The 22,422-nt window shown below is 43.2% G+C and overlaps 1 protein-coding gene across 5 annotated transcripts; it reads left to right on the top strand.

The window, feature by feature from the left end:
* Window positions 1–209: 209 nt before the first annotated feature.
* On the top strand, window positions 210–6,214 carry MYCN (MYCN proto-oncogene, bHLH transcription factor). 5 transcript variants are annotated; one of them, XM_036381140.2, is made up of 3 exons: window positions 210–341; window positions 2,731–3,535; window positions 4,704–6,214. In XM_036381140.2, the coding sequence occupies exons 2-3, from the start codon at window positions 2,836–2,838 to the stop codon at window positions 5,300–5,302; spliced, it is 1,299 nt and encodes a 432-aa protein (XP_036237033.1). In that variant the 5' UTR covers window positions 210–341; window positions 2,731–2,835; the 3' UTR covers window positions 5,303–6,214. The 5 variants fall into 5 exon arrangements, with proteins under 5 accessions (XP_036237033.1, XP_036237037.1, XP_036237036.1 ...); XM_036381144.2 differs by lacking the exon at window positions 210–341 and adding an exon at window positions 809–1,193; XM_036381143.2 differs by lacking the exon at window positions 210–341 and adding an exon at window positions 1,208–1,416.
* The last annotated feature ends 16,208 nt before the right edge of the window (window positions 6,215–22,422 follow it).

Here is a 22,422-nt window from a genome sequence, read left to right as displayed (position 1 = left end):
CAGTCGCTTCCATCGACGCCCAGCTCTCTCTCCCACCACCATGCCCACCGTGTTTGAATAGCCCGGGCTCGCCCCCACCGAGGCGGGACGGAGAGGCGGCCCCGCCGCCACCGCACACAAAGCGGCCGCCCGCCGCCACCGGCCTGCAGCGAGCGACGCCCCAGTCCCCGCCTCAACCTGCAGCCTATGAGCAAGGAGGCACCGCCCCGAGCGGCAGCGGGATTGGGATCGTACCCGCGCCCGCCGCCGCGCACCGCCGAGGAGAGCGCCGCGCTCCCGTGCCGTCCCGGCGCGTCCCGTCCCGTGCCGCGGCCCCGCGCCGGGAAGGAGGCGAGAGAGCGGTGGGTGCTGCCGCCGGGCAATGCGCGGGGGCGCCGGGAGCGCCGCCGCTGCGCCGCGCGGCCGCAAGGTGTCGCCGTTGGCAGCGGAACGGGGGCGCGGCGGGCGCGGTGCCGGTGCCGGTGCCGGCGCGGAGCGGGGAGAGCGGGGCCGCCCGCACGGGGCCCTGCCGGCAGCGCGGCCGCGAGAGCCCCGCTGGCCTGCGGGGAGGCGATCGCTACCGGTCGTGGACAGAGCCCCGCGTCCGAGCGGCTCCCTCTCCCGGCCGCTTCCCTTAGCCCTTGTTTGTTTATTTTCAATTGCCCCGGGGGGTTGCGCCCGAGGTCGCAGCGGCGGGAGGTGGGGAAGGAACCGCTCCGGAGGCGACGTTCCTCGGGGCTGGCGTGGCGCGGGGAGGGGCGGCACAGGGGGCAGGGACGGCCCCGCGGCATCCGAACGCCCTCCCGGAGGATAAAGAGCGAACGGGGCTTTTGGCGCCAAACGCGCGGCCCCGCCCTGCTCGCGTGGAGCGGGGCGGGGCCGGCTCTCCCGCCATTCTCCCGCTGTTTCCCAGTGCTCCCTCCCAAGCGTGTCAGGGGTTTTTTTATTGTTGGTTTTTTTTGTTGTTTTTCTTTAACTTGTCTTTTTTTATTTTTAATGCCTTTTTGGGGGTTAATAATATCCAGCTGCTTCAAAGGCAGGCAGTGACAGTCATCTGTCTGTGAGCAGAGGGTGGATGCGGAGGCTGGGGAGGCTGCGGGGGCCGGCGGGCGGGCGCGGAAAGTGCTACAGACACCATCAGCTGCCTTTTTTTTCCCTCTCCCCTTTCCCCCTCCACTCCTCCCCCTCGCACACCCACCACCATCACCACGGAGGTAAGAAGAGGAAGCTGCAGGTTCTGGGCTGCATGACAAAACCCCAGTCAAATAAATCCAATTCCCCATCGCGTTTTGAGTTGCCGAACTGGGAAGGATGGGGCGGGAAGGCGAGCGCAGGGGCAGAGCGGAGCCTGAATGGGGTTCTCACTGAGCAGAAGAAAATCCTGGAGGATATTTGTGTTTTGGTTTGGAGCTGTCGCATTGAGATCGCCAGTGTTTTGTAGGTGCCTCTTTACTGCTTTGCATTTTAAACAGTTTAATGTATTTCCCGAGTAGAAAAATGCACAGTCCTGGAGGCGCTTAGGGGGCGGGGCGGGAGCGCAGCTGAGCCGAGCCGGGCGCGTTTCTCGGCGTTTCATCATAAGGCTTTTCATGGATTTTTTTTTCCCCCTTTTTGGTCTCCGTCTCAGCGTCAGCTGTTGTGAACCCAGCAGAACGATTTCCTTTGCGTTACCTTAACCGAGCTGAAGGGAGACGCTGACTCGATTTTTTGGACTTTAAGCATTTTTCTTTTTTTAATTTTTTTTTTTTTTTTTAATGTCTGATGCAACGGAGCTCTCGGCAAAGGAATGGGGCTGTGGTTGACTGGCCGTGGGTAGTGAGTGGGGGGTCCGGCCGCGGTAAGGGCAGCAGCGCGCACTCGCCGGAGGTGAGAGCTGGTGTGTTTGCAGGAGGTTTGCGTGCATGAAGTGGCCGAATGTGCGGAGTTGCTGTCCTCCTTGCAACCTCGTTGTTGCAGGAAAAAGGGGGGAAAACTTCCCGTGCTTTTTTGGCAAATCAGGAGACTTTGTTGGTGGCGCCGGGGTGGTTTTAATGCATTTTTGTGCGCGAGGTTATTACATAAGGTTGATAATTTCTGTTGCTGCTGGATTTCCCCTCCTCCCCCTCCCCCCTTGTGTTGTGTGCGGATTTCGCTGGCTCGCTTTGAGTGAATGAACTGGCGATTTGCGAAGTTGCAAAGAGCCCCTCCGCCCCCTTTTTTTTTTTTTTTTTTTTTTTTTTTTTGCATCTTTCTCCTCTCCCCTTTGCACTGTTCCGCAGTGACAAAAGGAGTAAACTTCCTCTACTTTTGCTGGCATATTAAGAAGCCTTTCTGGAGAGATTACGGTATCAAAGCCATGCATCTGTCTGCAGTTACTGTGCTGTTTTGAGCGTTTGAAGCGGTGTGGGGAGAGCAGGCGAGGGCTATGTACACAGGCTGTGCATCCCCGCTGGACTGTGCAGCCTGGGTTTGTGTCCCCACGGAGCGGCGGGGCAGGCTCTGCACGGGGGAGCACTACCTGAGCGCTTTGATTTCAGTGTCTTGAGTCGGGAGGAGAAAGGTGTGTGAGATTTTTTTTTCTCAACTTTCTAAAGGCTCCTTCTTGTTTGCTATTTATGATGGGATTATTAATTTTTTTTCCTTCCGTTAAGAGGAAGGGAGTCACGTTTGTGTCTGTTTGTTCGTATTTTTAATTGTGATTTTGTTGTTTTGTTTTGTTATTTTTTTCTTTTTGTTTTCTTTTTTTCTTTTTTTCATTTATTTTTTTTTTAGTTTCAGGTCGTGGGAGAACCTCTCGTCTTCCCTTGGTGGAAATATCGATAAAACCTGTGTTTGAAAGTATTGCTTGACACAGGGATCAGCAAAAAGACACCCGTAATGCCAGGAATGGTCAGTAAAAACCCAGACCTCGAGTTTGACTCTTTGCAGCCTTGTTTCTACCCGGACGAAGATGACTTTTATTTATGCGGGCCGGACTCCGCTCCCCCGGGCGAGGACATCTGGAAAAAGTTTGAGCTGCTGCCCACCCCTCCTCTGTCTCCCAGCCGGGCCGGGCTCCAAGAGCACCCTCCGGGAGGGGGCCCGGTGCCGTGGGGAGGAGCGGCTCTCTGGGGCTGCCGCCCCACCGACCCCGTGGACTGGGCATCGGAGCTGCTGCTGCTGCCGCCCGAGGCCGACCTGTGGGGCGGCATGGACGGAGGGGACTTCTTCGAGACGGGCCCCGGCGTGACGAACAATCTCAACTCCATCATCATCCAGGACTGCATGTGGAGCGGCTTCTCGGCGCGCGAGAAGCTGGAGCGGGCGGTCAGCGAGAAGCTGCAGAGCAAGGCGCCCGCCGCGCCGCCGCCGCCCCCGGGGGCCGCGGACAGCCCCGCCAGCGCCCGCGCGGAGCTGGGCGGCGCCGTGCCCGAGTGCGTGGACCCGGCCGTGGTCTTCCCCTTCCCCGTCAACAAGCGGGAGGCGCCGACGGCGGGCGGAGGGGCTGCGCGGGGCGGCCGCCAGCCGCGTCCCGCCGGGGACAGCCGGGCGAGCAGCAGCAGCAGCTCCTCCGGGGACGACACGCTCAGCGACTCGGGTAAGCGCTCCGGCCCCCAGGTGCGGAGGTGGGGACGGGGTGGCGGCTGCGTCCCCCCGCCGGCTGCTCCGGGGGCGGGCGGGGCGCTGAGGCCCGGAGGCGGGCGGGGCGCGGGGCGGCCGGCAGGCGGCAGCAGGCGCGGGCGCAGCGCGGGGCCCCGCGGGGGCGGCGGGCACGGCCCGGGGGCAGCCCCCGCCCGCCCCTCGCCCTGTGCCGGCTGCGGCGGGGCCGGAGCCTTCACCGGGCAGCAGCTCCAGCCCGGAGGGGCTGCGTGGGGCTGGGGAGCCTCCGGCGCCCTGACAGTCTCCTGCCCTCGAGGCGGGGGGGGTGGCAGTGCGGCTGCCACCGCCGCCCTGGGCACAGGTTTATGGGGGATGACCGTGTGCGCGTTCCCTTAGGCACCATGCGGGCAGGCTGGAGCTAGACCAGTGAACCCCTTAGAGCAGCGCTTGTACTGATAGAGCCCAAAATGCTTCAAACATCCTGTGTGTGTGTACGCAGAGAAGTCCCCTTGGGCTGAACCGCGGTTTGGCGTGTGTAGATGAGCTGGTCCCGGTGACCACCGCTGCAAAGTTGGTGATCCGTCCCGGGTTTCAGAGCCTGCTGTCCCTTTAATGTCTGGTTTGACAGCTTTGGGTGAGGAAGCACTTCCAACAGCTGTCTTCTTGGCAGTGCACCAAGCGCCGGCTTAAAGGGTCCCCGGCTGGAGCAGCTTCACCTTCTGCCTCAGAACAAACCCAGCGATTGTTTCGTTTTCCGGCTGCTTTTCTACCAAGCAGGGGCTGTGTTGTGGCTCTGTGCTTGCCTTTTGTGCCACAACTCGACGATTCCATTCAAGCTACATACATTCTGTCTAAAAATTCTTTTCTGCCTCTGTGATTGTGTGGGTGGTAGCCCCATTTTGATTGAAAATTAGATGTGTTTAAAAAAACCCATCTCATCAAACTTACTAAGCTTTCAGAAATCCCTGTTTGCTGATTTCATGTTTATTACATAGTTTTACAGATCTATATCAGACTGCAGATGGTGGGTGCACCCCGGTTTTGCCATCAGTTTCATTACTGCTTTTACTGGATATATATTTTGTCAATAAATACTGATACTTGTAAATCAAGGTATTTTCAGGGAGAATAATGTCTGTTTTATTTTCTGTCCTTCATTACCAGAGATGATGAAGATGAGGAGGAAGAGGATGAAGAAGAAGAAATAGATGTTGTTACAGTGGAGAAAAGACGCTCCTCTACCAACAAGTCTGTTACCACCCTTACTATTACAGTGCGTCCTAAGAATACCACTTTTTCATCAGTCAGGACACAGCAGAATGGACTGATATTAAAGCGTTGTGCCCCAATTCACCAGCAGCATAATTATGCCGCTCCTTCTCCATTCGTGGAGACTGAAGAGTCTCCACCACAGAAGAAGTTGAAAGTCGAGGTGCCCCGTCCAGTAAAACCCACGATCCAACCAAAGCTTAAGAGTTCAAGTCCTCGAAACTCTGATTCAGAGGACAGTGAACGTCGACGCAACCATAATATCCTGGAGCGTCAACGACGTAATGATCTACGGTCAAGTTTCCTCACTTTAAGGGACCATGTTCCAGAACTGGTTCAAAATGAGAAAGCTGCAAAAGTTGTGATCTTGAAAAAAGCCACTGAGTATGTTCATTCTCTTCAGGCAGAGGAGCAGAAGTTACTGCTAGAAAAGGAAAAATTGCAAGCCAGACAAGAACAATTACTAAAGAAAATAGATTACAAGCGGACTTGCTAAACTTTTTTTTTGTTTTGGTGTTTTTTTCTGGCTGATCAGGACAGTCATTGCCACTTTGCACATTTTTGATTCTTTATAAAAAAATTGTGTTTTTTGACGTTAAGAATGTTGGTTTTAATTTCAATCCAGTCCCTGAAGTAATCGACAGACTATATTATCCGGGTACGGAGCAAATGGATTTTCTTGCAAGGAGTTTATTGCAAGACTACCAAACAACAATGGACTGCCTTTGTTTTTTCTCCTTAAGAACTGTAGATGGTGGGGATTTTTTTTTTTTAAGTGTTGTGAGCATTTGGAGCTGCTGATGACATCTAGTTGAGTTTTAAAATGTTCATTCCTAAGTTTTATGGTGCTTATGTTCTAACAGATGTTACTTTAGGGGTTGGCATTTTGTGCCCCTGTGGGAATTTCTGTAAATACCATCTACACACTTGCCTTTTGTACATGTCTTGGGTTATGAGAGGTGGCTTTTGCTGCCAGTATTAGACTGGAAGTTCATACCTAAGTACTGTAATACCTCAATGTTTGAGGAGCATGTTTTTGTATACAAATATATTGTTAATCTCTGTTATGTACTGTACTAATTCTTACATTGCCTGTATACTTTAGTATGATGCTGATACATAACTAAATTTGATACTTATATTTTCGTATGAAAATGAGTTGTGAAAGTTTTGAGTAGATATTACTTTATCACTTTTTTGAACTAAGAAACTTTTGTAAAGAAATTTACTATATATGCCTTTTCCTAGCCTGTTTCTTCCAGTTAATGTATTTGTTAATGTTTGGTGCATAGAACTGGGTAACTGCAAAGTTCTGTGTTTAATTTCTTCCAATGATGTACATTTAGTGCTGCGTCTTATAGCACTTTGAAATACCTCATGTTTATGAAAATAAATAGCAATTACATGATGTGCCATTTACTATTTTTCTTTTAAATAAAATCTTTAACTTCAGTATTGATGAAATACAAAAAGCATGGTCCCATACCCTTGGCATTTCAAGTCTTGGCACTTCAACTGTTAGACTGTAGGTGACACTACAAAGGTCAGCTGGACAGGACATTTCCATTTCTGGTTCAATAATAACTGTAGTAAGAACTATGTTCCTGGTATTTCATACTTGTGTTGTAAGGATTATCCCAGGGGAGCAGATGTACCACACTAATGGAATGACTCCTGTGTCTTGTCAAAGACTCCTCAAATATCTACTGGGCCCAGAGAATTGTGAGGGATCAGAAACATGGCTAGCAAACTTCTGCTAAAGCATTGGCTTCTGTGGCACACAGATGAAATAAATGATGGAGGCAGACTTGCCAAGGCATAGAAAATTAAATACTTGTAGTAAAGAAAGATCTTAACTTGGCTGCAGTTCTTTGTGTTAGGAAAGCCTCAAAGCTGTCCATCATTGCACTGGAGAATTAATGTTCTTGTTTGTAGCTGAAGGTCCTGTTTGTTACTTCATTAGTTAGTAAAATTGAAAATACCAGGGAAGATGCAGAGCCATGAAGTGTGCATCAGATGAAGATGGAACTTGGTTGTCTCTAGAGCTGCCATTTGGTATGACAGGAATGAGACACTCAACTCTATGAAATCTGTTTGGTCATTGTTTTAAAGACCGTGAGACCAGTTGTTTTATTTTCTAGTCTTTACAGGTATTTTTGACATTGTCTTTCCGCACACTGAATCTGAAAAAAAAGAAGATTGGAATTAATGACCAAATGGCCAGTAAGTACTTTCAAATCCACTTGCAAGAAGCTCACCTGTCACATCTGCCCCTGCTTTGGCCAGGAAGGAAGTAGCTTGTCTGGTGATGGAGGTACAGAAATCCTGTATTTCTATGAGGTAACAGGAAGAGCAGCGTGGGGCAAACACCCCCCACTTAAAGGATGTGCCATATGTCTATCCCTACAGGTTGTTGATGCACTCAACCTGTGTGCTCTTGGGCCCCAGGCAGCTTCTGTACCAGGATCACCAAGAACTGTACATAGATCAGTGCAGTAAATTCAGATCTTCAACAGGGGTAAATTGGTGTAACACTGTGGGTTCAGCTAGGCCCACACAAGCATTTGAAGAACTGGGCTGAGTAGAGTTAATATCTAAATTCAGACCCAACCATAGCTGTTCCATATATAGAATCTTTGTTTTGATTCCCTTGACATGCTTCTTCCACTTTCCAGCTACAGTGATAAAACAGTAGACGGAGACATTTGGTGTGAACAATTACAGTGTACATTTAGTTTTACTAGCTAAAACAATTTTTAGCCCCCTTTTTTAGCAATTTCTGTTGAACTCCTGTTGCACTGTTTTCAACCAAGGTATGCATCAAATGAGTATTCTTGAGGAAGGAAAGTCCTTTCCCATTCTCCTTCTCCTTTCCTTTCTTCTCCTTCACACTCATGGAGAACTTTGGTCCAAATCCTCCACTCAGAGTGAACTCTGGGTCAGATCAGGTTACTCAGGGTCATGCAACCAAGGCTTGAATATCTTAAAGGATTGAGATTCCACAGCCTCTTTGGGCAACATGTGTTTTTTGCCTACAACTGATACAAATTTTTGTACTATCTGAATTTTCCTGGTTGCAGTCCTTGTCCATTGCCTCCTATCCACTGCCTCCTTTTGAACCTCCTGGAAGAGTCTAGTTGCACCTTGTCTGTAACTTCCCAGTAGGGAGTTGAAGACATTAATTACTTCTTCTCTTCTTGAGATAACCCAGTTCTGTCTTGTCTTGTGGTAACCAAGCACTTAGAGTACAATAAAGGTGTCAAATACTCAGATTTGTTTGGCTATTCAACACAAATCTCATCTGAAAGCCTCCATTTCTCACTATATAATGTGGGAGTTTTGGTCTGATTCTTCAGAATTCAGTGATAAGCGTCCAACTGATGTCTGTAGAGACAGATCTGGTGCCATAATGTTCCCATACACTGTACCATTTGCCTGCTTCTCTGTGCTGTACTAGCAGTACTTTGGCATTGTCTTTTTTTGCTTTTTCTTTTTTAAAATAAGGAGTTGATAGTTTGTTTTCATATCGTCACTGTAGGCAGTAAGTTGTCAAGGTTTGTTGTCAAATATTTCTGGTAAAAAAAAGTCTCAGTTGTAGGATGTTAATAAAGTTAGAGCTGTTAACTAGAAGATTTCTTTTGTAGTTACATGATAAAAAGAATTGAGAGTTGAAGGAAAGACAGCTTTTGCAAAGAAGTAAGCAATTAATTGTGTAATATTTTCTGGAGAATCAGTACAGTAAGTAGCCAGAAGGCTGCATAGAGAAGGACAAAGAATCATAGCTGCAGCCATTACAAAAGATCCTTTTGCAAGTGTATCTAGAGTGGGGAGTCCATAAGGACTCAGTCAAATAATTAATTGAGACATTATTGCCTTTTTTTTTTTTTTTTTAATACATACCTATATTTGCATAACAAATGCAAACATATCTGTCCGGAGAATCATATGTGGCAAGTACCTAACAGCTGCTTATTACAAAGCAGATATTGCTGATTCTTGAAAGGAGAACTGAATTAAGTTGATCTCAGCCTTATTGGATCTGCTATAAAATTCCCAAGTTCCTTTTCATACAAGAGGGAATTTGCTGATAGTTTTCTCCAAAATCACATATCCCAGAGGATGCTCTCCTTCCCTCCTTCTGTTTATTTTCTTAAAAATACCACTAAGAACACAAGGGACTTGTAACACTGAAATGAAATGATTCCTCCATAAATTAGTAGAAGTGAAACACCAGTGGGAGACCTTAAAAAGGTGAAATGTGTTAATGGTGTCATTACCACTCGGTCACCTGTTGCCATGAGTGCTAAGGAAAGTGCATTTCTCAAACCCTGAGCTGCTGTTATAGCAACTTATCACCAGGTCTTGGCAGGACTCCTTGAGAGGTCCTGAAATATATAATTTACAGTTTGCTCCTGAGAAGTATACTGATAAACCAAGCTAGAATAAAATTACTTTAAATGGGTGACATTCTTAAGCTTGAATTTCCTGGCTTCTGGCTGGTTTAAATCAGAAGATGTAATTTTATTTAAAATATTAATTTTGAGATAATTAATGAATTTTTAATGTACAATTGCCAAATGCTCTATGATCTGTACCTGGGTTACTTTCTTCTCCTTGTGTCCATTTCCCATTTCCCATTTCCCTTTCCCCCTTTCCCTTCCCTGTCTCTTTTTCTCAGGAACACAAAACCATCAAACTTAAAGGGACTTGAGGTGTCACAGCAACGCTTTTAAATTAAGAAGGGATTTCAGTAGAAACAGGAGATACACAACACTTCCAGAAATCTCAGAGGAAAGCAGTGATGCAAAACGTGGAACAGAAGCTGATTGTGGAGCCAACATGGTGGGTTTTGCCTCAGCACTTCTGGCTGCTCCTGGAGCACCGACAAGCCTGAATTCAGAGCCCTTGGTCTGTTCCAAGACAAGCTTTCACTTTTGCTGGACTACCTGTCCAATTTGTTGCCCTACAGTAGTTTTTTGCTTCCTATCTGCTTTTACTGACCCTGCAATGAAGCTTGGCCACCGTAAACCAGATGTTTTGCTGCTGGGTTGTATGACATGATAATTCCTGCTGCCTGCAGATCCAGCTTTGTGCCCTTACTGGCACAAAGATCCTTCTCTTGATGAGATTTTGATATTTTTGCACACCAGTTGACTCGGAGAAGGTAAAATGAATTTTTGATCTCTGAACCATGGAGGTTCCTTGTATGTGTGCTGGATGAGTAGATTAACATACATGCTGTGTGCACACAAGGGATTCCATAAGTGTTGATCCATGAGCCCTGCTAAATAAAGCCTAGTGTATATTTTAACTGAGTAAGTTACAAGGCTGTCCACTTGGCCCTTTGAAGAAAAAGACATTTTGTTTCCTGTATTTATGATCACAGCATGACACACCTAAATAATGCAGAAATTAAAAATAAGCATCTACAGTGTAATCATAAATAATGGCAAGTATTTTTTAACTCCATGGTGAAATGGAGGGGTGTGCAGACTTATCAGATTTAAAATTTATAAAACTTCTAACTGAATTATGACCTATTTGTTACTGATCTCTGAATTGTTGCATTTTGTATGCATGATCATTGTTAGGCTCCATATATGCTATTATGGCTGCTCTGTTTGTGAGCTATGTCATTTGCCATCATATAGTGTTTCCATCTGATATTATTTAGATAAGTGGAGGCATTTTCATTTTATGGTAAAATAAGATTATTTAATTTTTCTTATTCTGTGCTCCCAATTTCTCAAAGTTACTTGTCTGCTTTAAGTGTTTACTGCTTTCTCTCTGCTTTCTGTCTTCTGTACTGCACGCATTTAGGGAGAGGAACTCTCTTCTATGTTATCTGTCTGAAGCCGAGTTAGATTGTCCTGTGAGTGGCTGTATCAATCATAAAATTATAGCTAGAGTCCTGTTGTCTAACAGCTACATATAGCTTAGTTTTATATTAGGGGTAGGATGAGTCATGCTGTCTACATCTGTCTAGTTTCACCTTCTAATCTACAAGCTTTACAAGCATTACAGAGTTTTAAGCAACTAGCTGCTTAGCTTCCTAATTCTCCTTATGTAGTCAGCAGAGAGATGCAGGCTCCTCCCAGAGCACAGTCCAGAGCATCTGCATTGGGCTTTACCTGGAACAGGCCCAAGCACTGCTCTGTACCTTGAGGAAAGAGTGATTACAGCATGCAAGGGGTGATTACGGGAACTGTGCTAAGGGCTGCTTTATTGCTGCTGGATAACCAGGTTATTTGATCTCTAGCTGATCTTACTTACCATATGAAATTTAAAGCAATGATTTGGAGAAAACTGCAGGCTAATAGATACTTTGTTTAGAATAAAACAGTGCATGAATGTAGGATAGTTAATTTAATCGGCATAGTTGGTTTATTTGCAATTAAATAAAATATTTCAATGGCACTTATCTCCATTTCACTTCCTAACACCATCAAAAATAAATACATAGTGTTTTAGTGTTCAATGATTTCACTTCCTCACAGAACAAATCAGTGTAATTAGAATATTATTTGGATGGATATTTTTAGTATCTGTATACAAATAGATTTTTCTTCTGCAATACATGGCAATTACACTTAGGCAAAATCTTGCTTCTTCAGTATGATATAGACTTAATAAAAAGTACATCGTAATTAATATTGTAATAAATTTAATTCCAACATCTAATTAATATTGCAGTTCATGGTGTAGGAGATGAAGGAACTATCTAATATCATCCACAGATCCAATGTTGTCTAGTACCTAGGAATCCTCAGAAAACATTTTTAAAACCACTTAGAAAATTTCTTCTTTTAAATTCCTAAGATCAGTGTTAAAATATCCCTGAAATATTGTTATGAATTTGCTTTTTAATATAGAAATTATTTGTGTCTTATAATATTGTCATTAGATTTGGCACTCTATTCTTTTTGAAGCAATTTGGCACTTTATTTCTTTTGAAACAAATGTTCAGAAAGGAACAATGTCACAGAAAGGAAATCACACTATTTCAGTGCTCAGTCACCCTCAGAATTTGGTCCTATAGAGCTAGAAGATAGTATTTAGATACTGAGCCATGTGCTGAAATGAGAGTGGTGACATGTAGCAACTTCTCCCTGGAAATGATTTTTTTAATTTTTAAATAGATAATTAGATAGCATGCTTGATATTTCTCCTATACAAGAAATCTGGAGCAAGTTTGGTTGATACACGTAGAATTGCATATACTCTTAATTAAAGTTGGATAATTCTTTGTAGGAGAAAATCTAAAAGGAAAGCAAACATACTTCATTTTATCTCGAAACCTGGTCATCAAAAATGTACTGTAAACTGTGGTTCTGAGGGCTTCTTATTTCTCATTTTCTCCTACAATCGTTAGTTTTGGTCGTGGTTCCAAGGCAACACTTGTGAGTCACATCCTCAATAATTATGATTACAAATATTTCTCATTTCATTTGCTTCAGGCCTGACAAGCCTGGGTAAACCACAGTCCCAATGTATATTTCTCAGGTGTACAAGATAATATTGGTTGTGAAGTTCTACGTTGTGAAGTCATATCTTTATGAACACTTCCTTCAAACATGTGCTGCTAATTAAGCTATGTTATGATTTCAATAATTTCAATAATTTTTATTATCTTCAGCCTTTAAACATTCTTATGCTGATCTGATTCATTACTTGACTTTTCTTTTGCTTTTTTTAGCTAAGTAGCCCTACAGGAGCCAAGGGGGATTCATCTGACCAAATATAAACTCCTTTTAGCCAAGAAAGAAAACAGGTCTTTTTAGTGCATGATTAATTTTATTGTTAAGTGGCTATTTAAAATGACACAAATTAATCTCACCCTGGAAGTGCTCATTTTGGTGTGGACTATGGAGAAATCTTGGAGGACTAGATACAGGAACCAACATTGCAGATGTCTAATGTGGGGTTTGGTTTAAAATACCTAAATCTGGACGTCTGTAGATATCTAACTGAAAGCTTGATATCTAGGTGCTGTTACAGGCAGTGAAGTCTCAATAAGGATTCAGTGTGGGTGTCTGTTTTAGGGTGAATTGGATTAATTCTTGAGGTTCAGTTCTCTGTACTGATCAGCTCTCCAATACCTATAAAAGGCACTCCAGGTATAGAGTGAAATATAAACACCTAATTTCAGTGCCTTAAACTACAAGCTGACTCCAAATACTCCTGTCTTTCTTTCATTTCATTTACACATTTTAAAAGTTTTGCTTGAACTAATTGAGTAATCTTAAATCCAGTTCTGTCTAGTTCATCTTTTCTGCAACACTGAATATCCTTTTTGCTTTGGTTGTCTATTATAGTATCTCCATATCTTTAGCATCTTTGGATTTCTTTCATCCTCTCACAAGCCCTGTTTATCACCAATATATAGCAATATTCATCAGTGCCAGAAATTTGCTGGCATTACTGATAAAATTCCCTAAAACAGCTCTCACGTTACCATATTGCATGGTGGGCAGGACCTTATTTTCTCCTTCTCACACCTACACAAAGCTCATTTACAGGGCATGTTGATACATTTCAGATGGCGATATACTGACAACATTTTAAATTAAATTAAATGATAGCACATATCACTTTTTTTTTTTCTTTAATGAAAAAAACCAAACAAACATGACAGAGAAAAACCAGAAAGTAGATGAACATTTAGAAAAATCACCAGTAACTTTTATATGAACATTTTTTATTGGATCTCTGATAGTTTGAACTATTTCTGTGTTTCCCTTTTCTTGTTTCTACAACCTTACTCCAGTAGTTTTTATATTTCTTTGCTCCTTTAAAAAAATAAATTTTTTTTCACAGCTTCTGTGGTCTTCAATAACTATTTCATATTGCCCTATGCCTATTCCTCCTTTCATTCAAATACTTAAATGAATCACACCTTTTTTCATGCTTTACAGTCTCACCTCTCCTACTAGTCCCAATTATGTCTCAATGTAATTTTTTTATTTAACTCTAAAATACAGATTCCAATTCTGTGAACACTTGCTGGATGGCTATAAGTCTGTTGACTTCAGTAGGAGTTTATAAATTAAGAAGTCGAGACCTTCCAAGACCTTTAAATGAAAATTGTAGGTATGCCAAGTTAAATTGTGCTGTATTTTAAATTCTTTCCTAAATGCCATTGACTCCCAAGGTGCTACCCTGCTTTTCCCATTCACTACTAACCTAGAAGCAGTTAAGTTACCATGAACTGCTTTGATATAGAAAATGATAGATTCCTTTTCTGCTTCTGGTGTTGACAATATGCAATAAGCTAGAAGCCTCAGTTTTGTGAGCATGAGTGAAAATAAATATGTATTAGAAGTAGTGAAGAGGAAGGCATTTGGCCATCTATCCTACTGGAAATGTTAAAAATCCACATTTTAAAACCCCATTTAATGTTTTTTTTCACTGTTCATCAAAAAATGGTATTAAAAGAAAACAAATATTGGATGGTTAGTTTATTTCTTATCAGAACTCCGTAAATTTCAGGAATCAGTCTAGTAGCCAGTGTCAGAGTAAATAAATACTTTCTATACTGATCTGTGCCACTGTACAGCTGTGTAAGAATGCCTTTGGTCTAGAGTGTGTGCATTATCATTTCCACTCCAGACAGGAGATCCAGGCTCACTTCACAAGAAAAGTCCTTTCTTTTTCTTTCATTGGCTGGGGAATAATGGCCCAAGGGATTTTATTTGTGCATTTGTTCTGGTTGCCCAGAAAACTGAGTGCTCTAAAGCAGGGTAGCACCTTGGGAGTCAATGGCATTTAGGACAGATTATGTCAGCTGAGGAGCTGGAGTTGAAATAAATTGAGAAACTTGATTGCAGCTGTGCCATTGTATATCTGTAAAAGTATTAGAAATCCATCAATGTTTTATTGTGACTGCGTGTAGATATGATTTTAAGGCCTTAAACTGCCTTAGTCAAGATCTTAGTTTAAAAAATTCTTGTTAAACATCTTTTCCCAAAGTATTTTTGTATTTGATATACCAAAAGTGTCACCTACATTTCAGCAAATATGCACTGTGATTAAAGGGTATAATCTCTCAAGAGAGTTTTATAATAATTTTAATTACCCTGGACTTAATAAAAAGACTTAAGGGATTTAATAAAAAGGCATTAAGAGATTGCCAAAGGGTTAAATATATATATTTTTATAAGAAAAATTGTAAAGCTTCTGTGACTTTGAGGTGGGAAGGTGGGAAGACTTAGTGGGAAAAGAGGAGGAGGTGAGCAAAAGTCAAGATGAGGATTAGTGTCAATTAAACTTTCCTTTGAACCTCCTAACTTGCATATGCAGAACCTGACACAGCTGAAAGTATTTGCAATTTCCTGGGCCACACAGACCACAGAGGTTGCTGTACAGCTCACTGACCCACTGAAAGGAGGGGAAAGAAAGGTATAAATTCAGCCAATTTCTTCTAGCTCAGTGCTAAGACATTTTAGCTCTAGTCCAGGGAGAAGATTTGAGTGAATAAGGGAATTTTGAGAGACAGTACATTCATTTCTCAGGCCCCAAATATTTTGTTTGGTTTTGATCAACCTTAGATCAAAACTAAACAAATTCTCTGCTCTAATCCTCTGCTCTGCTCTTAAGTTTCAGGTTAGCAGAGAATTCAGTGTTTTTCTAATCTTCTAGGGTATAATAAACGTAATAAGAGATGAGAAGATGAAAGTGAACCAACAACCTCCAGACAGGAAATTCTATAGCTCTTACAAAACAAGGCAAAATCCAACATGCAGACACCTAGAACATTGCCTCACTTCACTTATACTGAATTAAACCTCAAGCCTTATCCAGAGAGATAAGGTGGTGATCTAAATGTAGATACCTGAACATAAACCAGCACAAGTTCTCTTGAAGGTTTTGTTGGCTGGAAATAAAATGAGTTGCTTAGATTTTCCAGTTGGGGTTAGCACACATTTCTAATGTGTTTTCCATTTCCTAACACTACAGTCTTTCAGTGCTGGGATAAATCTTTTCTCCTGGTTGCAGGCATTCCTGTAAGCCTCAGGGATAGACATTCTGCACAAGGAAGCACAGAGGAGTGCCTTGGGGCTTATAAAGCCTGTTTTCCTCTGTATGGAATTCTGGATAGGAACAGACTTCTTGAACAATTTCATACAGCCATGTACACAGTCCACATCTAGTAACCCTTCTCCCTCTGTTCCCAGAGACTACACGTCTCATGTGCAGAGAAACCTTGGTGTCAGCACTCAGAAATGAAGATTAAAACACAAGAATGCAAGAGAAGCAACTCTATGCCCACCTTTATCAATGAAAGTACCACTAAAGCTTCAGATAAATGTGGCAATATAACATTATTCAAAAAAACCTAACAATTCCACCATCTGTTCTATACCTGTCTATATCTCTGCTTTCTTACTTCCCACCTCTTTATTTGTGAGTGAAAGCTACAGAAATGTGGCCAGAGGCACTCAGCTTCTCCTATATTCTGTAAAGTGCATGGGGATGTTCTTTAAGTCTACACTATACAAATTATAAGTTTGAGAAAGACATTATCTCTAGCATGAAGGCATGAGAAGAGCTGAAAAAGTATGTATGTTTAGCTCATGCTCTGTTCATTGATTAAAGCATAATTGTTTCCTTATTTTTTGAGATGTGCTAAAAATGCAAAGCAATAGCCATTTTAAAATTATTTTTGGCAAGCAGTGACTTGAGATGGCAAGAAAAATGGAACAGCAGAAAAACTTGTATATTTTAGATAAATGGTATGCTTAACTAGTTCTTGTAGCAGAAATTATATAAAATGGAATTTTGAGAATTTTGAGCAGGTCCATGCAACCACACTAGCTTTGTTCTGAATTCCACAAGGTTGTAATTCAAACAAACACTACCAAGCAAAATGTATGTATTATTCTGTTAATGAAGGAAACCTAGAGGGTTTTAATGCTTCTGTGGAAAGAAATTGATTCATTGAAGACTAATTTGAAACGTTTCTGCTCTTGGCAGAAACAAACATGCAAACAAATAAATTCCTAGGCATCTAACCTACAAAACAAAGCAGTTTGTTTGTTTGCTTGCTTGCTTGCTTTTTATGCTGGAAGCTTCTCATAAATGGTAAAGCCAGATTTTGATTTTTCTTTTCCTTTGGCTAAGAGTTAAGAGCCTTTACAGTGGAAATATAACATATGAATTGTAAACCTTCTAAGGAAGGAACTGTGTTTCCCTTTATTGTGGACAGCAGTCAGCTCTACTTAGTTTGCATGTCTCTGAAAAGGTCCTCCACGTCTGTATAAATTGCAAAAACACATTAAAAATTCAGTCATATCCACACATGGGCAGGTTAAAGCAGTGGGGGCCTTCTGCACTGTTGGCATTTCATATGGGCTATCTCCAGTTCCCTTGTCTGTCTTGGCTGCTGACTGAAGACAGGGCTGTGCCCTGTGCCAGTGCCCATCTAACTGTGGGCTGGTGTGGTTCCAACCTCCCTGGCAGTCAGGAGTCACATTGGTTTAAATTGCTGTGCAACCACAGCTTAAATTATCCTACCTGGGTTAGGTAACTCAGGTTGAGAACACACCTTCCTTTGTGGTGTGTTCCAGCATGACTTTCATGTTGGTTTTATGTTTTCCACTAAACCAGAGATTGGTATGGAAAGTGAATGTATTCAGAGGAACACTACTAAGTTCCACCAGAGATTTAGCCTTTGGCTACAACAGGCACAACCCTAAGTCCTGAGAAAATTCCATATACTCCCTGTGACTCATTTCTGCATACCTTGCCCAGGCAAAGCTTCCACTTAATAGGGTATTTCTAAAAAGGGCCAGACTAGCAGTTACACAGGATATAGCCGTCAGATTGTCAGATCAAGTAAAGTCATTTGGCTTTGGGGGTGAGTCAGGGGGTACTACACAGTGTTTTCATAGTATAGGCAGTGGAAAATGTCCCTTGTAACAGTATTAGGGTTTAAAAAAGAGGTGTGCAAAAATGCATGGGACTTATTTTTAAGGTTTTTCACCATTCTTGTCCTGTTTTGTATAAAGCATTTAAGCCCATGCTGTTTGTTAAATACCTAGGCAGTACTATGAACTTAAATTTCATTTCATTACATTTAAGCACATGCTTAAATGATTTGCTGGACCTAGTCCAGAATGCTTGCTGAATGAAACTGAAATACAGCTATGTCTGTTCTTCCTCCTTAAACAAACAAGCACTAAATGAAATACAATAAAATAACATTCCCAGAGAAATCCTTTGCCACAGAAAGAACTGCTGCATTGTTGTGTCAGTAATTTGCCTAATTTTAGTATCTGCACTGTTCATACAAGTGTAATGCAGCAATTATTAGGTAAACATTATCATTTTATCCTCATGTTATACTGAGCATAGTTTTGTAGAGGAAGAAAGTAAAACGTAAAAGAAAAGGGAAAAAGTAAGAAAACAAAAGCAGGAAATGTCATTCCAAGTTGCTTGAGTCAAGCTAATGAATGATATTGCAATTTTAACAGCAGCAGTGGAATCTTGAAAAAAATCTGGATTCACTTCCTTCAGTGCACAATGTGCAATCCAGGACATGCTAAGCAAGACTCAGCTCACAGAGGTACAGATGCTCCATCAGGGCTAGTGAGTTAATGTCTATTTCTAGCATAAACTGTGAAATGAGATAATGTTTGTTATCAGACACTACAAGGGAAACGTGCTTTTTTCAAACATGCTGAAAAAAAGCCCATTTCCTATTCTAGGTAGAACTTAGTATATTTGGGGTTTTTTTGTGCTTTGTTACTAGGAACAGTACACATAAAGTATTGATAAATGAACCAAGGTAAGAGAATAGAAAGACTGTAGAAGGAATAACAATTGGACAATTAAAAAAAAAAAAAAAAAAAAAAAAAACAAAAAAACAAATACCTGTGAACTGTCCCGTGAAACAGCAAGAATATTTTCCACTTTACTGGACTGTGAATAAGGACCTAAATTGCAGTGAGCTGTTTCTTTGGGGAAGACGGTTTTACTTTCTTACTCCACCTAAATGAACAATGCAGTGCAGGGTTTACCAAAATTTTTCATGTGTACAGAGCCCCACCCAAGCAGAGCAACATTTTTAGGGTCTTTCACATTAGGCTTTAGTAAATCTGTGATGTTCTTCTGTCTGCATGAGCGTCGTAAGTATTTTCCATGGATAAGCTTCCTTGCTATTTTGGACTGCCAAATGCTCCGTATGTTCTGCTCCCTGCTGCATTGAGGTGGACAGGTAAGGGAGAAGGACCAAGTGATTTGTGGAGAGCTATTGAAAAATAAAATATCATGGCATCAAGGTAGAAGCTTTTTTTTTCCAATCCTGTGCCCAAACTTCCTCTCCTCCTATGTTGTTTTACTACCGAATTTTCTTTCAAGGAAACAAAATAGCTTTAGAAACGTTCCTCAGACGATGACCCATCCTGAATTTTCTGCACTGCATTTGTGAACTTTCCAGTAGTCTCTTGAGTTGCTTAGCAGAGATGTGAAACCCAAATGTAATTCCATGGACTCAGTCCTGGACACAACAGTCTTCTCGTCTAGGTGCAGAGAGTATGATTGGGCCTTGACAGAATGGTTTGGTTTATACATTTTCAGAAATGTAAGATTTTTTGGTTTGCTTTGAAATTCTTAATCCTATTTCTTTTTTCTTTATCTTGGTATTATTGTTATTGTACTATAAATAATTAGACCCGCAGAAATTAAGAATGTAATTAGGAAAATTAAACAGGGAAAGACCAGCTGAGCCTGTCCCAGTTCCCACCAAAGGCCTATTGATTTATGCTTTGGATCTGTCAGATTATGTATGAGCTAGCAAGGGAAAGAGGCCCAGGGCACTGGTGGTGACAGCAGCCTGTGATTGTCCCCTCAGTTACATGGACAGCATGTATCCTGGCAGGGCTTTGATGGGACAGTGGTCTGGGACAGCTGAGGGTTGGCATGGCATGGAGAGCACTCCCAGGAAGGAGGCTGGATGTGGCCACCCTGTGCTGGAAGGTAAGGGGACATAGCTGCATCAGTGCTACCAGCTGTGCACAACCACACATGAAACAGCATGCCAGGCTAGTTTTGGACTTACACCCAGAGATGGCCCACTGAAATTACTGTAATAAATATTACAAATAATTTTTCATGCCCTAATGGACAAAGGGTCTTTCAATTTCAGTTTTTAAGATACTTTTACAGCAACCAGACCCACCCAAATTTAGAAGTCTTCTAACAGAGCTTTTGTTTTTATAACAAGTAACTTAATTAATTGCAGCCCATACTCATACACGGTGCCAAGAAGAGTTTTTCCAAAGTCAAAGGATGTTTCCTGTGGTCCTGGCATTTGGACATTTACTAGTTCCAACTGACATAAAGAGCTAGGTATGAAATCCAGCATCCAGTTTTGCCTTTCAGCTCTGTCTCTCATCCCTACACTGCTCTGGAACTGTCCTCCTCATTACTTTTGGTTCTTCTATGCAAAGGGAATGCAGGCAGAGAAGGCTGTATCAGCTTACCCACTTCCTTTCTTTTTTCTTAGAATTAGGTCTGGGATACAAAATGCACATATAGGCAATGAATTACTTGCTGAATTGAAAGATTCTGTGTGGTGACATGGTATGTGTATGGTATGTCTTATTTAGAACCTCTTTCTGCACAGAGTGAACTTTCTTCAGTTCAGAACATTCCAAAGAGCTTTACTGTATTTTATGAATCATGATCGTAATAAAAATTAATTGCACATATATTATATCAAACTCAAAGGCTCTAGCTCTCATTTGTATCTCCATAGGACCACATATAACATATTACCAATACAGATGACATACCTGGCACTTAGAGATATTTTTCTTAATTACTTCCCCCCATGCCTTTGGGTATGCTCATGTCATTTTGCATACATACATATATACACACACTCCTGCAGAAAAGAGTAGACAATTCTATATGGTCCTTTATCATCAGACAAGGGCATTTGTACTTCATGACACACAATTCCTTTAGAGACACTTGGTAAGTCAATACAATTATACAAGGACACAGTTTTCTGCTGGGGAACCAATTCCCAAGAGGTTTTGAGGAAAACATGAATGTTTCTTGGTTGTGTAATAACAACCAATTGCTCCTAAAAATTGTGAGATATTCAACAGAGACCTTGTACAAGAAGAGACATTGGTCCCAAAGGGATAATTTTGCATGGAGAAAGGGCTGTGTTGTAAGAATCTGTGTTTTCTGAAGATTCTGTAGCTGACAGGGGGCAGAAGACATGACTGTATTCCAAGGAAGCACTGCTTTTCCCTATAAAGTTTCCCCAAATCTGGACTTGCTGTCTGAATGGCAAGTGGAGTTTGTCATCAGGGTGAAATGGCGTAGGAAAATATTTCAGCTTGGTGGGAAAATGCTTCAGTAAATTAGTGTTGGACTTAATAGGAGAGGATGGGGATTTTTATTTGCGTATAGAGATTGCTGCTATACTTTTTCAAGTTTATGACTGTGTCCACTCCTCTTATAAAGATTTCCTTGTTTAGAAATCTTTATAAGAGAGTGTACACAGCTGTAAAGGTCTTACAACTGGGAGAAATTCTTCCAGCTGAACATGTGAGGGAGGCTGCCTTTGCTTTCCCCAGGTGAGCAACTGCAGGACAGCTGAGTTACCTGTCAAGAGAGTTTTGGGGTGTGTTGTATCCATGCCTTCTTTTTTGGTAGCCTATGGGGAGAATGGTTACATTTGAGAGCAGACTCAAGCTCTAGGGTATAAAACTGAGAGGTGTAAAACTGAGAGGACTGTCCTCAGAGAGGGATGGAACCCACTCCATCTCCCAGAGAGGAGATGAGGCATAAACTGACACACTGACCCAGGGAAGTGTTGGAAACACCATCTCTGGAAGTGTTCAAAAAAAACGTGTGGCACTTGGGACGTGGTTTAGTGGTGAACAGGTTGATGTTGTGTTAACTGTTGGATTTGACGCTCTCAGAGGTCTTCTCCAACCATAAAGATCCTACGGTTCTGTGGTGATGGAGCTCTAAAATTGCGGCAGGAGATACTCAACAAATGCCTATTTACATCCAGCTCCCATTTTTTCAGGCAAACCTTTACTGTTAAGCCTGCCCCTCTGCCTGGGGAGGCAGGACCAAAATGGAGCCCGGACACCTGGGTGGCGAGAGCGGGCGGTGCCTGGACGGGCGCTGTGGGATTTGCACACTTTTCTGTGCTTTTCCGTGGATTTTAAGGTGCACCCTTTTAGCGGGGGGAGGTGAGGGGGCGGGCAGGGAGCGCGGCAGAGCCCCTGCTGCAGGCCGGCCGCCGCCTGCGCTCGCAGCCCATTGTGGCGCCGTTGCCGCGGCGACGGGAGCAGCTGCCGGCGGCCTTGGCTGCGGCCCCGGGCAGCGCCCGTGGCTCGGTCGCGGCTGCGGGCCGTGTTTGCCAACACCGGGCACACGGCCCCGGCCCGAGCCTGCCCAGGGCCGGCCGCCGTATCCAGGGACGCTGTCCCCGGGAAGCCACCAGTGGACACGCCGAGTGACTCTTCTCTTCGTCGCTCCTGGCAGCCGGGGCTGCCCCGGCCGGGTCCCGGTGGCGCTGGAGCGGCCCGCTGCCCCCGCAGTGCTCATTGCGTTCTCCCGGGCAGGTTGTTTCTCTCGCAAATTTAC

The sequence above is a fragment of the Molothrus ater genome, chromosome 3 (genome assembly GCF_012460135.2).
Source record: "Molothrus ater isolate BHLD 08-10-18 breed brown headed cowbird chromosome 3, BPBGC_Mater_1.1, whole genome shotgun sequence".
Classification (NCBI taxonomy): Eukaryota; Metazoa; Chordata; class Aves; order Passeriformes; family Icteridae; genus Molothrus; species Molothrus ater.
Note: the sequence above shows the minus strand (reverse complement) of the source record. Positions and strands in the feature narration are given on the sequence as shown.